Source organism: Enhydra lutris, unplaced genomic scaffold (assembly GCF_002288905.1).
Source record: "Enhydra lutris kenyoni isolate GAN:26980312 unplaced genomic scaffold, ASM228890v2 scaffoldscaffold26, whole genome shotgun sequence".
NCBI classification, from domain to species: Eukaryota; Metazoa; Chordata; class Mammalia; order Carnivora; family Mustelidae; genus Enhydra; species Enhydra lutris.
In genome coordinates, this window is record NW_019154110.1 from 11,642,450 (window position 1) to 11,659,777 (window position 17,328).

At 40.7% G+C, this 17,328-nt stretch overlaps 1 protein-coding gene across 2 annotated transcripts in view; it reads left to right on the forward strand.

Moving 5' to 3' along the window:
• The first annotated feature begins 614 nt into the window (after positions 1 to 614).
• The window catches only part of LOC111151437 (protein phosphatase, Mg2+/Mn2+ dependent 1D), a 41,035-nt gene continuing 24,321 nt past the window's right edge, over positions 615 to 17,328 (forward strand). For both annotated transcript variants that reach the window (XM_022509441.1, XM_022509442.1), the window contains exon 1: positions 615 to 1,168. In XM_022509441.1, coding sequence (XP_022365149.1) covers positions 697 to 1,168 — 472 coding nt within the window. In that variant the 5' untranslated portion in view covers positions 615 to 696. The remainder of the gene's footprint in view (positions 1,169 to 17,328) is intronic.

Genomic DNA, 17,328 nt, shown 5'->3' on the forward strand with positions numbered 1-17,328 from the left:
TTTTGCAGCGTGCCCACAAACGACCTTCCAAAGTGAGGTTTCCCGCCATTTCACTTAAAGGAATGGAAGGATTACCCCCCGCCGCCCAGCTTCTCTACACTCCTGGGAGGCCCGAGCCTACGGGGCTATCCCCGCAAGGCGGGCTGTGAAACGCCAAGGGCTGTAGGCTGCATTACGATCCCGGCGACCGAGCCCAAAAGGTGACAGCCCAGGCTGCTCGGTAAGTACTCAGCGTACGACGAAAACCGGGAGAGCGAAACCACCCAAAGCAAAAAAGAAAGCCAAGCCCGCCACGGGCGGGCCCAGGGCCCGCGCAGGAGCACCGTGCACAGCCGTTGCTGGGAGGAGCGAGGGTTGGGGGTGGAGGGCGGGCTTGGTCCAACTCGACTCCTGATTGGCCCGGTCCAGAGAGCCGAGTGACGACAACCCGGGAGAACGTCTGATTTGTGTGGTGGACGCGGACAGGCGGGGAAGCGCATTGCGCAGGCGCAGCTGCTCAGCTCCTCTCGTCCTAGAGCTCCGGCCCAGCTCTCGCGGACAAGTCCCGACATCGCGCCCCCCCCCTCCGGGACCGCCCCCTCCCCCCTCTCGGCGTCGTCGAAGATAAACAATAGTTGGCCGGCGGGCTCGGAGTGTGTCTCCCGCCGCCGGATTCGGCGGGCTGCGTGGGACCGGCGGGATCCCAGCCAGCCGGCCATGGCGGGGCTGTACTCGCTGGGAGTGAGCGTCTTCTCCGACCAGGGCGGGAGGAAGTACATGGAGGATGTTACTCAAATCGTGGTGGAGCCCGAGCCGACGGCTGAAGAAAAACCCTGGTCGCGGCGGTCACTCTCTCAGCCGTCGCCTCCGCAGCCGTCACCGCCAGCTCTTGCTGGCAGCGAAGTCTTGGGGAAAGGCCCAGTGGTGGCAACCCGAGAGGCTCGCGACCCTCCCCCGGACGCCGCGGCCTCTCCAGCTCCCGGTCGCTGCTGCCGCCGCCGTTCCTCAGTGGCATTTTTCGCCGTGTGCGACGGGCACGGCGGGCGGGAGGCGGCACAGTTTGCCCGGGAGCATTTGTGGGGTTTCATCAAGAAGCAGAAGGGATTTACGTCGTCCGAGCCGGCGAAGGTTTGCGCTGCCATCCGCAAAGGCTTCCTCGCTTGTCACCTCGCCATGTGGAAGAAACTGGGTAAGTTCGCTGCTTGTTTGCCGCCCGCCTCTTTTTCGGGCAGTTGAGGGCTCTTCTCAGAGCGCCAGCACCGCGTGGTCCCCGGCTCCGAGAGCGCTACAAAGTGCACATTGGTGGGAGTGAAGTCTCTCCTCGGTCGGGTCGCGCTTTCCAGGGCGGGTGGAGGGCCGGCCAAAGTGGCCCCGGGAGAGATCGGATCGCTCTATTCCGCCGCCGCCCGGCGCCTTATTTCCACCCTCCCAGAAGCCAGGAAAGCGGTCCTCTCCCGGCATCACTTTTTTGGTGGCAGGCTGCGAATAGTGTTTGAAACCTGGCGCCAGATTTTGGCCAAAAGATGAATTCAGAACACTTGGTACCTGAGCCCCACGCAAAGGAAGCCGGAGACGGCAGAAATGAGACTGCTGCCTTAGAATCTGTCATAATTTTTGCTCTTGAAGGACTTGTCCCTGTCGGGTTGCCTCCTACCGGTGGTGTCCGTTCACCAAATTGACCCTAGGTGGCTGGCAGTTGGAGTATACTGTAGACTAATTAAGAAGGTCAAATGTAATCATCCAGCGACTTAAATAAAGTCTTGGGAGGAATTCGGTTGTGTTGATCATAAAATGGGTTTAGGATCTTTATGGTTGTACTGCTTATGAAAAACAGAAGCGAAGAATGCGTTGTTAGGTCTTAAACTGGCCCCACGTTAGGGGTGTGTGTTAAATTCTACTAGGGCTTTTTAAAGGTATACTTTTTTTTTTTTTTTAAGTTGCCTTCGCGAATTGCTGTCAGTTCTCACCAGTTACCAGTTAGAAGTTGTAACTGCCCGTCAAAGTTATAAGAGATAGGAAATTACTGATCAGCTAAAAGGAAATAGCTTACTTTCTAAAAATTCGGGGGAATTGTAGTTTCATCTAAACTTTAAATTAGTTTTCTAAAGTATCCAGTGTTTCTGTACCCGACATGTGTTATCATACAGACTTAGAGCTGGTTTTGCATTGCGCTGTATGAATGGCGTGAGTCTTTTTTAGAGAAAAAATCGTAACTTCTGTCATTTAAAAAAATCCTCTTGTTCAATGGTAGCGTAATGTTGCTTTATTTATAGCAGAGGGATAGAGAGAGAAGAGTGTAAAGATTGGTCAAACATAGAACATTTTTTACAAAGGTATTGTCATAGAGTTGTAGACTAGCTTCTTTTGAAGTCTGTTTTCTGTTTGTCTGGCTTTCTGCCAAAAATTGTTTGATTGACTCATAGAACAACCAGTCCTCCTGTCAGAGGCGTTTCCCGTCCAATCCCAGAGGCCCCTATTATTTGTTTTGTTTTTGTGTAGGCAGAGCAGAACTGCAGTGTATTCCAGAAATATGTCATTTCATGGCTTGCAGGCCAACCAGGAGTGGACACCGAGATAACTAGATAGAGGAAGATTAGACACAAAGAACTATGAAGAGTACTATGTTTATTTTGCAGTACACTTGGAGCAGCATGAATTTGCCATATATTTGAGCTAAAAGAATAAAGCATAAACCCTGTTACTTGGGCTTTTTTTTTTTTTTTTTTTTTAATAAGGCATGGACCATGCCGTCAAATGCAAATGTGTATGTTTTTTTGACATACACGTGCTTTTTGAGTCAAACTTTGACTCCTATGAGGCGTGGTTTAGAGCTTTGTATACCAAATACTCAAGTTTGCTTTGTTCCACAACCAAGCCTTGTACTCCATCCTTGAAACTTGAATTACAAAAAAGAAAATGCTGAGTATATGAAAGTCTTGACACAGGAGATGCAGGTTTTTAAGAAAAATTGTACTTCAGTCCCAAATTCATGGGTGGCTCCTCAATTTCTATAAAATAAACAAACTGCAGGTTGTAATATGCAGGCCAAGCCCTTTCCACTCCAACTTTAGACTCCCTATTCCATTTTATCTGTTACTCACATTTCCAACACAGTAGTCTACTCACCTTTTCCCCATGGCACACTGAAATATTCCATTTTCTTAATTCTCCCCCAAAAAAGAAAACTGAAAAATAAACTCAAATCTCTAAGTCCGTTTGTTTTCTTCTGTGAAGACTTGTTTCTTTTGGAATTAAGCATTCTTTGTTTCTACTTTTGTAGTGCTCATTAGGTTATAGCAGTGCTTCCCAAACTTTTTGTTCTTAGAACGCTTTTTGTTCTTAAATGATTGAGGATCCCAAAGATCTTTTGTTTATGTGGGGTACATCTGTCACATTTACTCTGTGAGAAATTAAAACAGAAAATTTATATTTTTTAATCTATTAAAAATAAACTAAATATATGTTAATATATTTAAGTGAATATACTATTCATAATTCATTATCTCTTTAGTAAATATTCATTATTAATATATAATTTAAATGAAAAGTCACTTTTTAAAAATTAATACTGAAATAAATATTCTCATAACTGCTTCTGCATTCTGTCTGTTGTGCTGTGTTGTCTGGTTGAAGTACATAAACAAGGCAGCCTCACATGTATAGTAGGAAAAGGGAGGAATAGTTTAGTAGTGTTTTCAGATATTCTGGATATTCTACACCAAAGTGATTGTTTCTTAAGGTTAATAAAAATGGAATCTGAAATCTAATCAAAGGACTTTTTGTAGTTTTACATTGAAATCCCATTGGTCTGTCTTGCACTTTTTAAAAAGATTTATTTATTTATTTATCTGAGAGTGAGAGAGAGAGATCACAAGCTGGGGCAGGGGGCAAAGCGAGAAGCAGACTCCCCGCTTGAGCCCCATGAGGGGCTGGATCCTAGCACCCTGGAATCATGACCTGAGCTGACCGCAGGTGCTTTACCGACTGAACCACCCAGGTGCCCTTGTGTTGTACTTTGAATAAATCTTTTACCTGTGTGTTATTTATGACATGGTACATTAGTTGCTTGGAAAATAGTATTTCACAGAATTATGCAGATCTAAATACTGAGGTATTTTTTTTTATGTAATATGAAAATATCACATTTGTAAATATTTCTGACCTCATCAGAAAAGTTTTAAGATTTGGAAGCTATCAAGTTCACTGTAGTGGATACACATTTTCCAAATGTAAGTTTTTTAAGCAGCAATTAGAAATTTATCACTGGTAACAAATAGTCTCAGTTGTTTTTTCTTTCTTTCTTTCTTTCTTTTTTTTTAAGATTTTATTTATTTATTTGACAGACACAGCAAGAGAAAGAATATAAGCAGGAACAGTGGGAGAGGGAGAAGCAGGCTCCCCGCTGAGCAGGGAGCCTGATGTGGGTCTTAATCCCAGGACCCTGGGATCATGACCTGAGCCCAAGGCAGACACTTAAAGACTGAGCCACCCAGGTGCCCTTCTTTTATTTTCTCTTCCTTCCTTCCTTCCTTCCTTTCTTTCTTTTCTTTCTTTTTTTTTTTTTTTAGAGATTTTTGTTTGTTTTTTGTTTTTAAGATTTTATTTATTTGACAGAGAGCACAAGCAGGGGGAGCAGCAGGCAGAGGCAGAGGGAGAGGGAGAAGCAGGCTCTCCGCCGAGCAGGGAGCCCAACATAGGGCTCAATCCCAGGACCCTGGGATCATAACCTGAGCCGAAGGCAGACACTTAACAACTGAGCCACCCAGGCACCCCTGTCAGTTGTTTTTCTTGAAAGGGAGAGGCTCACTTTGTTTAGTTTGAAAAAAATGTATGTCAGATGCCCAAGTCTTACTAACAGAGTTTATCAGTCTTCCAAGTAAAAATGATGACCCATGAAAAATGGGGTTATTTCATTCCATAATTCACAGAGTCAGAAGTATTCATGGGTGGAGCTTTAATAAAATTTTTATTGTGTTTTATTGTTTTAAATTTTATTGTGATATCAAGGACATTCTTAAACTGGTTTGCCTTTTTTTTTAAACTGCAAGTGGGTGGCTATGGAGAATACAGTGACTGCTAGCTCATTTTGGTGTCACTGCCTCGATTCCTAATAAAACCAGCAGTTTTGCCACTGTTTTTGAACCATCAGTGCAAATGTCAACACAGTGAAAAGGGCAAATAAACTCTTAGAATTATTATGAAAATAATTTTGGCTTTGTGAAATTCCTGTAAAGATCACACAGACCACTGTGAGATAACCAATATGTTTTATCTGCCTCTCAGATAAATCTTAAGGTCTTTGGTAGGGGGGTGTCTTATATACTTTATCATTAATCTGTAAGAGCTGATTCCTTGCTCAAAGTAGCTGTTAGTTTAGTTGAATTTCTGTGGGTGAAATGATTAAATTGGCTTTGTTACTTTTATTTTTTTAATTTAAAAAATTTCCCCCTTTTAAAAGTTGTAAAATACACATAAGATTTACCATTTTAGCCAATTTTATGTGTACAATTCAGTGGTATTAAGTACACTCACGGTATTGTGCACCCATCACCACTGTCCATTTTCAGAATTTGTTCATCATCCCACAGAAACTCTAATCATTAAATGGTAGATCCCCATTACCCTCTTCTCCACCCCCTGGTAACCTCTGTTTTACTTTGTGTTGCTATGAATTTGCCTATTCTAGGTACCTCATGTAAGTGGAATCATATAGTATTTGTCCTTTGTCTTATTTTACTTAGCATACTGTCATTAAGGTTCATCCAAATTATAGTATGTATCAGAATTTTTTCCTTTTTAATGGTGAATAATATTCTATCCTATGTGTATACGACATTTTGTTTATCCATCCATCTGTTGATGGACATTTGGGTTGTTTCCTTTTGGCTGGTATGAATAATGCTATTGTGAATAAAGGTATGTAAGTGTTTGGTTCTGTTTTCAGTTCTTTTGGGTAGAAACCCTAGAAGTGGAATTAAAGTCCTTTTTTTTTCATTTATTTTCTTTTTATTATTTCTTGATCTCAAGTTACAGTATGTGCCTAATTTATGTATATTCACATGTATGGATTTACTGTTCTTATGTTTGCCTTCTAAGAAATAATGTTTTAAAGTTTGTGCTTTTTTTAGGTTTGTTCATTTGAAATAATGTTCGTTTTGCCTCTTTTGATAGTTCAAAGAAAGTAGTCAAACAAATTGCAGTTTTAGTTCCTATGTGTCTGGAACTATGGTTTACTTAGGTTATCAAGAGAACCCCTGGAAAGATAATAGTACATTGTTGAAATAAATGTGATCTCTGATGTGATTGTGGGAAATTTACCACAGTACTTGTAGAGGAAGATGAAATATGGAATTTTTTTTGAAGGACTGTTACTTCCTTCCCCTTCCTTCCCCTTTTTGATTTTCATTATTATTAGACAGTATAAATATTTCAGAAATTGCTAGAGAGAGGGTGTGTGTGTGTGTGTGTGTGTGTGTGGCATGCATGCATTACTTTTGCTGGTATGAAATGATTCCAAAATAATAAAATGTAGGTGATGAATATGTCTAAAAAGATTTTTAAAATTTCTTTTTCTTTTTTTAATATTGTTTTAAATTTTAGGGACGCCTGGGCGGTTCAGTGGGTTAAAGCCTCTGCCTTCGGCTAAGGTCATGATCCCAGGGTCCTGGGATCAAGCCCCGCATCCGCATCCGGTTCTCTGCTCAGCAGGGAGCCTGCTTCCTCCTCTCTCTGAATACCTCTCTGCCTGCTTGTAATCTCTGTCAAATAAATAAATAAAATCTTTTTTTTTTTTTAAAGATTTTATTTATTTATTTGTCAGAGAGAGAGAGAGGGAGAGAGAGCAAGCACAGGCAGACAGAATGGCAGGCAGAGGCAGAGGGAGAAGCAGGCTCCCTGCTGAGCAAGGAGCCCGATGTGGGACTCGATCCCAGGACGCTGGGATCATGACCTGAGCTGAAGGCAGCTGCTTAACCAACTGAGCCACCCAGGCGTCCCAATAAATAAAATCTTTAAAAAAAAAATGTTTTAAATTTTAATTCCATTATAGCTAAAATAAAGTGGAAGTTTCGCTACCTTACTGTGACTGAGGTTCAGAGCATTTACTCTAACTCTAAAGAGTATGACCAAGGGAGGGTTGCCTGGGTGGCTCAGTTGTTAAATGTCTGCCTTTGGCTTAGGTCAGGATCCCAGGGTCCTGGGATGGAGCCCTGCATTGGGCTCCCTGTGCAGCAAGAAGCCTGCTTCTTCCTCTACCACTCCCCTGCTTGTGTTCCCTCTCTCTCTCTCTCAAATAAATAAAGAAAATCTTAAAAAAAAAAAAAAAGAATATGACCAAAGAATTATGAAGGAGCTCGTCTTAACCTAAATTGTTGGTTATAGATTTGGCGGGTAGTTTTTGTTACCTCAAATTTAGAGAGACTGAAACAAAAAGAAAATGGGAGGGATAGAGGGAAAGACAAGGGAGAGTGAGATAGAGCTAAATTTGAAGAAGGGTTCTATTAAATCCAAGAATTTAAACCCATTTGGTATTTCTCAGTTTTTATTTTCAAGGACCTTCACCCTCTCACACATCACATGTTTGGAAGAGTTTGCCATATTTTTCAAGTACTGATTTTTTTCTATTTTTGTTAAATCATTTTTTACTTTTGATCAGTATTAGATAACCTGTTACCACTTGTTCATATATCAATAATTCATTCCTTTTTACTACTGAGTAGTATTCCATTGTATAGGTACACCACAATTTGTTTATACATTCACCTGTTGATGGGCATCTGGGTTGTCTACAGTTTTGGCTATTACAGATAAAGCTGATGTAAAGTTTTTCTTTACAGTAGAAGGCCACTAATAAATGTAGAAGGAATGATAGACTTTTAGAAAATCATATTTTTTAAAAAAGATTTTAGTTATTATTTGACAGAGAGAGACACAGCAAGAGAGGGAACACAAGCACGGGGAGTGGGAGAGGGAGAAGCGGGCTTCCTGCTGAGTAGAGAGCCCGATGTAGGGCTCGATTCCAAGGACCCTGGGATCATGACCTGAGCCGAAGGCAGACGCTTAATGACTGAGCCACCCAGGCGCCCCAGAAAATCATATTTAGTAATAATGATTTCAGTCAAGAAACATCAGTGAATACTAAAAGTAGTGGGTGAAAATTAGAGGAACAGAATTATATGTTAGTTTCTTATTGGGTAGCTTAGAGCAATAGAAATTTATTCTCTCATGGTTCGGGAGGCCAGAAGTCTGACATCAAGGGACATCAAGGTGTTAGCCTCTGTTTTGGAGGCTCTGAGGGAGAATCTGTTACATGTTCTCTCCTAGCTTCTGGTGGCTGCCCTCAATTTTGGCACTTCTTGGCTTGTAGATACATTACCTAGTTTCCACCGTCTTTATATCACCTCCTTTATGTCTTCTTCCCTTCTCTTTTAAGGACACCTGTTTTAGGATTTAGGGCCCACCCTAATCCAGGATGATCTCTTCTTAAGATCTTTAACCTAATTACGTCTGTGAAGACCCTTTTCCCAAGTAAGGTCACATTCACAGGTTCTGGGTGGGCCTGACTTTCATGGGGGAGGGAGGACCATTCAACCCACTACAAGGAGTTTTATATTATCTCAGATTATTTTCCCACAAATACTTATTAATTACAAGGGGGAAAAGGTTATAGTGGAGAAACTTGGTAGATACCATCTTAATCAAGTGACCAAAGGTAGCATCATTTTTAATGGATAAATTGAAACTGTATACCACTTGCAATAAAAAGATCGTATTTAACACTTCTGTGATATTCCTGCCAAAATGCATAATCTGAATACAAACATGAGGAAACATGAAACAAATCCAAATGGAGAGACAGTCTTGAAATGATTGGTCTAGTACTCTTAAAAAGCATCAGGGAAGCAGAGGAATTGTTCCAGATTGAAAGACTAAAAGAGACATGATGAGTAAATATAATAAAGTGGTTCTGAGTATTATCCTTTCATTATAAAGCATATTATTAGGATAATTGATAAAAATTTGATTAAGATCTCTAGAATAGATGTAGATTTCTGATTTTGTTGGTAGAATGTGGACATGTAGGAATTAGATAATGCAGTTGCATTTGGGAGTGTAGTCTATCTTGTTGGCCATTTAGTCTCTATCAGTTCAAGAAAAAGAAATTCTTTGGGGGCGCCTGGGTGGCTCAGTGGGTTAAGCCTCTGCCTTCAGCTCAGGTCATGATCTCAGGGTCCTGGGATCGAGCCCTGCATCGGGCTCTCTGAGCAGCAGGGAGCCTGCTTCCCTATCTTTCTTTCCCTCTGCCTACTTGTGATCCCTCTCTGTCAAATAAATAAATAAAATCTTTAAAGAAAAAGAAAAAAGAAATTTTTTGAATTATTCATGCAAAAAAGAAAAGGCAAACCTTAAGTAACAGGTCTCAGAAAGATGAGACATCTGAATATCTCCAGGAATTCAGGTAGCAGTTTCATCAGGGCCCTACTGCTACATGCATACCAGATAGCCAGGGTTATGTTTATTTGTTTCACTAAAGAGGATAAATCAGAAAGAGCAGCTGCATTTAGGGTCACCATTTGAATATAATCCATTGTCATTTTCCAAGAGCAATCAGACTTTCTACCCCCTGCTTTCTTGTTTTAATGGTGACAGCTAATCTTTGTGATTCTCTGAGAGATGAAGTAATGCTTTTAGTTTACTATTTTGGAGGAGAGTATCATTATTGGGATGCTCCAAAATCTTACACTTGGCCTTTTCTACTATAATAGACATACTCACCTATCAATTAAGAGCTATGAGGGGAAACTGTTCATTGCTGCAGTTATTTGGGGACTAAACTACCTGTGGGATAGGTTTGGGGTTCCACAGAGTTTGAGGTGGACTGGATTCATAGTCTTACTTAGTACTTGACCTCCATGAGTCTTAGCTCCTGACCAGTGGATTGTGGTTTTGTTCTGCAGCTCCAGATTTATCTTAGAGCCATCCTTCAGTGGTTACTCAGTGATGTATTTCTCTTTCCTCTGCATAAGCTACACGTGAAAATGGCCACATACCATTTTGAAGAAGATTAACAGAACTCCTTTAACTAAATATGGAAGATTTTTTTTGGTTTTTGTTTTGTTTCTTGTTTTGTTTCGGTCCTTTAAATCAAATAAGGCCTTGTGAGTGACCATTCTGGAGATCCATTTTTTTCTTCTGCCTTGTTGTCAGATAGGTAAGGTGACCCTACCAACTTTGCTTTGGGTTGTTAACTGCTCCTGTCTGATCTGTCACCTCAGGGTTCTCCCATCCCCACACAGATCAGAGAACCAATTTTAGTTTCAGCCTCTTTTATTAGTATTCCTTGCCTAGAGAGGAGTCAATAAAAAATGTTTAAAAGATTTTGGTGTTTACATGATTACTTCCATAAGCATTTAAGTTGAAGAAGGTCATCTGAATCTTTCTTGGGAATGGATATATGGGATTCATATGTAAGTAATAGAGTAATTATTTCCTCTCTTTCACTGTGTTTGTTTTCTGGAGCTGCTGTAAAAAAAGTTCCAAAAATTGGTTGTCTTTAAACAAAAGAAATTTATTGTTTCAGTTTTGGAGGCCTAAAGTTCAAAATCTAGGTGTTGGCAGGGCCATGCTCTCTCTGTACTCAACTCTGAAAGCTTTAAGGGAAACGCTTATCTTGCCTCTTCTAGCTTCTGATGTATACTGGCAATCCCTGGCATTCCCTGACTTGTAGATGTGTCATTACTCTAGTACTTTGCATCTTCTCCCTATGTGTCTTTACATCATCTTCCTTCCGTGTGTTTGTCTTTGTGTTAAAGTTTTCCCTTTTTATAAGAGCACCAGTCATATTGGGTCAGGGCCCACCCAAATGACCTTATTTTAATTTGATTACCTCTCCAAAGTCCGTTTCCAAATAAGGTCACATTCTGAGGTACTGGGTATTAGGATTTCAGATATCTTTTTTAGAGGGACACAATTGAATCCATAATCCATCATCCCAAATCATATCAGTCAGTCATAACAAATTTGTTGTTTTTCAGAGTCGTATGGCCTTTTAGGCCAGGTCTGAGTCTAGGTTTGCATTAGATGACCCAGAAAAGTTTTATAACCACAGTTCTAAGCTAGTATGCTGACTACAGACTGTCTGCTTATTTGCCCACTATTTCTTTATTGATAAGGTTAGCCTTATCTTACCACTGTATAACATGGGCTGTTTGTTACCATCTGGACTGTTCCATAACTAATTGACATTTTTCTGAGGGATAGTGCCCTACAAGCTATTTGTGATACAAGTTATATATTACAATTCTTTGAAAGTAACACTAACTTGGTCTGCATTAAGGAAGGAAAAGAACAGGGGAATTATTGGAAGGACATTCAGTAGGTCACAGAATTAATAGGAAGACTAAACCAGGTCTCAGAGTGGACAGAACCAGGGTACCTCTGGGGCTCTAGGTGATAGGAACTAGTGGACACTGATTAAAAGGTTTTAGTCTGTGGGATGGATCAGCTCCACAATTTTCTGGGATTATGCCTTTCTAAGATGCAGATATCTGAAAGAGTCTTACCTAGTTTAGGTCATTTGCCCTCTAGGCTAGAACAAGCAAGTTTTTCAGTTGCATTAGAGAAAGACTGCATGCAGTGGAGGCTGTGTACTCCAGAACAGAATTGGGATGCTCGTACTAGGAGGAGGGATGGGGGGCTGGACAGGTGCACACTATATTTAGTACTATTAATAAGGGCTCAAGTGAAAGCCACATAGCTTTATGCTTCATTTGGATTATTCCCTCAGGGAAAAAAAATACTCAAAGCTGAATCATTTGTTTAAAGGATGTAGATCTTTTGATGGTTGTGGGTACTTGTTTTCAAATTGCTTTCCTGAAAGCTTTTACATCTCCATACCACTTTGGTGTTAGAATTCTGTAACAGCTCTTAGCATAGTGATTTAGGAGTATGTTACACTGCCTGGGTTTGAATCCCAGATTTTCCAGTTACTATCTATATGACCTTGGGTGAAGCTTCTTTGATCTGGAGCATCCTCATCTCTAAAATAGAGATGATGATAGTACTTCCCTCCTGAGAGTTACATAACTTGGTACATATTATTTGGTACATGGTAAGTACATAAGTACCTCAAGTTTTAAATTTATCACAAAAAACATACACATTCTGTACTTATTTATAGTAGTTTTATTTTATTTAGAAGTTTCATCTTTTTTTTTTTTTTTTGAAAGATTTTATTTGACAGAGCGTGCACAAGTAGGCAGAGGGAGAGGGAAAAGCACACCCCCACCCCCACTGAGGAGCGAGCCTGATGCAGGACTTGATCCCAGGACCCCAACACCAGGATCATGACACAAGCCAAGGGGAGACGCTTAACCGACTGAGCTGTCCAGTCCCCCCTAGAAGTTTTGTACTTTTGTTACAAAATTTATTTTTCTTTGTTTTAATGGCTCATACATATTTTCTTACTAAAAATACTTTCTGTAAGTTAGAATTCATGTACTGTCTAATATGCTCCTCGGTTTTTTGTTGTTGTTGTTTTTAAGATTATTTGACAGAGCGAGCACAAGCAGGGGGAACAGGAGAGGGGAAGCAGACTCACCACTGAGCAGGGAATCTGACAGGATTCCCTGGATCCCAGGATCCCAAGATCATGACCTGAGTGGAACGCAGAGGTTTAACTGACTGAGCACTCAGGCACCCAATATGCTCCTGGTTTTAAGAGATTTATTTATAAGTCATTTTTTAAAAATTAAAAAATTAAAATGTAAAGTGGAGAACAAAAATTATAAAGATGTCTATTCCTTAATATATAAATTTATTGCAGTTTTAATCAGATGTTCAACAAGGTTTGTTTTTTTAAAGATTTATTTGAGAGAGAGAACACGAGTGGGAGAGGCAGAGGGAGAGAGAATCTCAAGCAGATTGCACAGTGAGCACAGAGTCAGATGTAGGACTTGATCTCACTCACGACCCTGAGATCACAACCCGACCTGAAACCAAGAGTCAGGCACTTAAACGACTGTGCTGCCCAGGCACCCCAGGGTTGGTTGGTTGGCTGGTTTGTTTTTTAATTTCCAAGTTGCTTCTAAAGTTTATTTGGAAAAATTCTTGAGTATTGAGAAAGAAGAATAATTGGGGGATACTTAAACTCTCAATTATTGAAAAGAACCATAAATAGAATAGTAGGATGAGTCTAGAAATAGATCCGAGGCAAAATGTAGCATATGATGAAAGGTGACTTTTCTTTTTTTTTTTTTTTTTTAAAGATTTTATTTATTTATTTGACAGAGAGAGATCACAAGCAGGCAGAGAGGCAGGCAGAGAGAGAGGAGGAAGCAGGCTCCCTGCTGAGCAGAGAGCCCGATGCGGGGCTCGATCCCAGGACCCTGAGATCATGACCCAAGCCGAAGGCAGCGGCTTAACCCACTGAGCCACCCAGGAGCCCCGAAAGGTGACTTTTCAAATGAAGAAAGCATGGATTTTTTTTCAGTATTTTAAGATCATTGCAGAAAATCTCTTTGTACATGTTAGGGCTTTTGACCAAAAAATGTGATTTAAATATTAATATTGTATCTTTGAATATCTCCCCTCCCTTTTTTAAGCTCTTTTTCTTCTTTTCCATCTTATAGGTGCTTTTTGCATACAGTTGGTTAATTTTAGGTAAATTTTATTTTTTGAATGTGCCTAAAACCCTTTCTTTCTGGGACTTCACCTCCTTAATTTATTATGATAGTAGATTTTTATCTTTTTGGGTTCTTAGCTGCAGAAAAAAAAAATTCTGTTTTAGCTTGCTTGAAAAGAAAAGGTTTTAGTAAGATCTGTAATTAACCCACAAGATAACTGAAAGGGCTGAAGAAACATTCAGCATACTCTAGGCTAAGCTTTCTAGGAATAATAATATCTGTAACCATACTGGGAAATTAGATGGGCTAGGGAGTTGTGTGCTGTGATCTATGCCTGTATAATTGATGCCTTCTTCCTGCTTCCTTTTTTTCTAACTTTAAACAAATTGTGAAATATAGCATACATACAGAAAAGGCCATAGAACGTAAATGTACACTTCAATGAAGAGTTGTAAAATGAACACCATCTGGTTAAGAAAGAGCATTGCCTGTACTATAGAAGCTCCCATATGTCTTTTCTCATCTCATATTTTTTTTTTTTAAGATTTTATTTATTTATTTGACAGAGAGATCACAAGTAGGCAGAGAGGCAGGCAGAGAGGGAGGGGGAAGCAGGCTCCCCGCTGAGTGGAGAGCCTGATGCGGGGCTCGATCCCAGGACCCTGAGATCATGACCTGAGCTGAAGGCAGAGGCTTTAACCCACTGAGCCACCCAGGCGCCCCTCATCTCATATTTTTAATCTTCTCTCGGGGTAACCGTCATCCTGACTTTTGTGGTGATAGTTCTGTAGGGGTTTACTTGTTTTCTTTTCTTTTAAAAGGTTTTATTGATTGATAGCCTGTGGGGTGGGGCAGAGGGAGAGGGAGACAGAACGTTAAGAGAGAGAATCTTAAGCAACCCGGATGTGGGACTGGATCTCGGGGCCCTGAGATCATGACCTGAGCCCATATGAGCCGTGCAGCTCCGAACATTCTTATATTATGTGTGCACATGTACATTAATTCATGATCTATGTCTAGGGATAGTGAGTAATTGAAGTGTACACATATCTTCATTTTTGATAGTGCCTAGATGTTTTCTGCAGTGGTTATGTCCGTTTATACTCCCAAGAGTAGTTGATAGAACATGTTCCACATTCTTAATCACAGTTTCTATTGTCAGACTTTAATTTATGCAGTCTGATAATTATATAGTGATATCTCATTGTGGTTTTTAATTTGTATTTCCCTGCTGATTAAAGAAGCCGGACACCTTTGCGTGTTTTTTTTTTTTCTCTTTGGATTTCCTGTTTTGCAAAAGGCCTGTTCAAGCATTTTGTCCATTTTTCTGTTGCATAGTTTGTCTTGTTGATTTGTTTTGTAGGAGCATTTTTATATTCTGGATACCATCTTTGTGGTGTGTTATTATAAACTACATGTGACTGTCTTTTCACTCTAGTAATAGTATCTTCTGATGAACAGAAATTCTTTTTTTTTTTTTCTTAAGATTTTATTTATTTATTTGACAGTGATCACAAGCAGGTAGAGAGGCAGGCAGAAAGAAAGATGGGGAAGCAGGCTCCCTGCTGAGCATAGAGCCGGATGTGGAGCTTGGGAGCTTGATCCCAGGACCGTGAGATCATGACCCAAGCTGAAGGCAGAAGCTTAACCCACTGAGCCACCCAGGTGCCCCTGATGAACAGAAATTCTTAATTTTAATGGTAGTATAGCTTCTTACTCATTTTCTTTATATGGCTAGTCCATCCTTTGTCTTTAGGAAGTCCCTTCCTATTCTGAGGTCATGAGTATACCTTCCTGTATTTTCTAAGCTATTTTAGCTTTGCTTTTCATATTGTCATTTAATGTATCTGGAATTTTTTTGTTTTGTTTTTTTGCTTGGCATCAGAGACCCAGAATGTTTAGTTTATTATTTTGTTTTGTTTTGTGTAATCTTGTTGCAATTCCATGTACCAAAAGTCAATCTTTTTTTTAAAAAAAGATTTTATTTATCTATTTGACAGATGGAGATCACAAGTAGGCAGAGAAGCAGGCAGAGAGAGAGGAGGAAGCAGGCTCCCCGCTGAGCAGAGAGCCCGATGCGGGGCTTGATTCCAGGACCCTGGGATCATGACCTGAGCTGAAGGCAGAGGCTTTAACCCACTGAGCCACCCAGGCGCCCCCCCCCTTTTTTTCTTTTTGAGATTTTATTTATTTGAACGGGAGGGAAGGGGCAGAAGGAGAGGGAGAAGCTGACTCCCTGCTGAGTAGTGAGCCTGACTCTGAATCTCAATCCCATAACTGCCTGAGCCACCCAGGCACCCCCGAAAGTCAGTCTTTTCTCTACTAATCATATATCAAGTGTTTAAAAATGCATGGGTCTGTTTCTGTGCTCACTATTCTGTTCTTTTGGTCCACTAGTTTACAACTTTTCCATAAAGATCTTTTTCCATAAAGGTTAGAGATTTGTTAGCACTATTCCCAGATACAGTATACCTTTTGCTGCTATTGTGAATGGTATCTTTTTTAAAAGTTACATTTTGTCATTTTTTGTGGCGGGCTTATGGAAATAGCATTGTTTGTTTGTTTTTAAATATAACAATGTCTATATTCAGTAGCCTTACTGAACCTTATCAGAGCCAGTAATCTATAAATGCTTTTGATTCTTCCGCAGATGTTTTCTTGGGGGCCATTTTCTCTTTGTATAATCTTGACGCCTCTTAGGCTATTTGCTTTTAAATAATGATCATAACAATAAAAACTAACATTTATTGAGCACTTACTATGTGTCTGGTACTGTTGCAGGTCGTTTTACATGCGTAAATTTATGAATTTCTGGCTTCATTAATATTGGTAGCCATTCTTTTTCCCTCAGCAATTGTGAGGGTCATTATTTCATTACTTCAGGCAGCCCTCTGCTGTGGTGACAGGGCATTCTGTAGGGTGGATTCCATCTGCAGGATGAGATGAGATGCGCTGTAGGATTAAAGAAATGTCTTTTCAGCTATGTAATGTTGTAAAGAAAAGAAGTCTAGGGGCGCCTGGGTGGCGCAGTGGGTTAGGCCTCTGCCTTTGGCTCAGGTCATGATGCAGGGTCCTGGATCGAGCCCCAAATCGGGCTCTCTGCTCTGCAGGGAGTCAGCTTCCCCCCTCTCTCTTTGCCTGCCACTCTGCCTACTTGTCATCTCTGTCTGTCAAATGAATAAATAAAATCTTTTTTTTTTTTTTTTAAAGGAAAAGAAAAGAACTCCAATTAGTCTGACTATGCTAGAGTTGCCTTGTGGCTTTGAAAGTTGTGTGGTACCCCATCCAGTTTTTTAGGCCCTTTTTCTTCTGCCTCATCTTGGTTGAGACCCTCTTGTCTCTATCAACAGATGCATCACTTCCCTTAAGAGAGGTTATTCTAGGGACACCTGGGTGGCTCAGTTGGTTAAGCCGCTGCCTTCGGCTCAGGTCATGATCCCAGGGTCGTGGAATCGAGTCCAGCATCAGTCTCCTTGCTCGGCAGGGAGCCTGCTTCTCTCTCTGCCTCTGCTTGCCACTCTGCCTGCTGGTGTTTCGAGCTCGTGCTCTCTCTCTTTCTCTCTCTCTCTCTGATAAATAAATAAATAAATAAAATCTTAAAAGAGAGAGAGAGAGAGAGGTTATTATAGGAACTGGTCACTTAGGAACTAAAATATTTTACTTTTTACTGTGCAGAGAGTTTAGGCATTGACCTAGCTCCTGCAGTTTTAAATAAATCTGCCAAGCT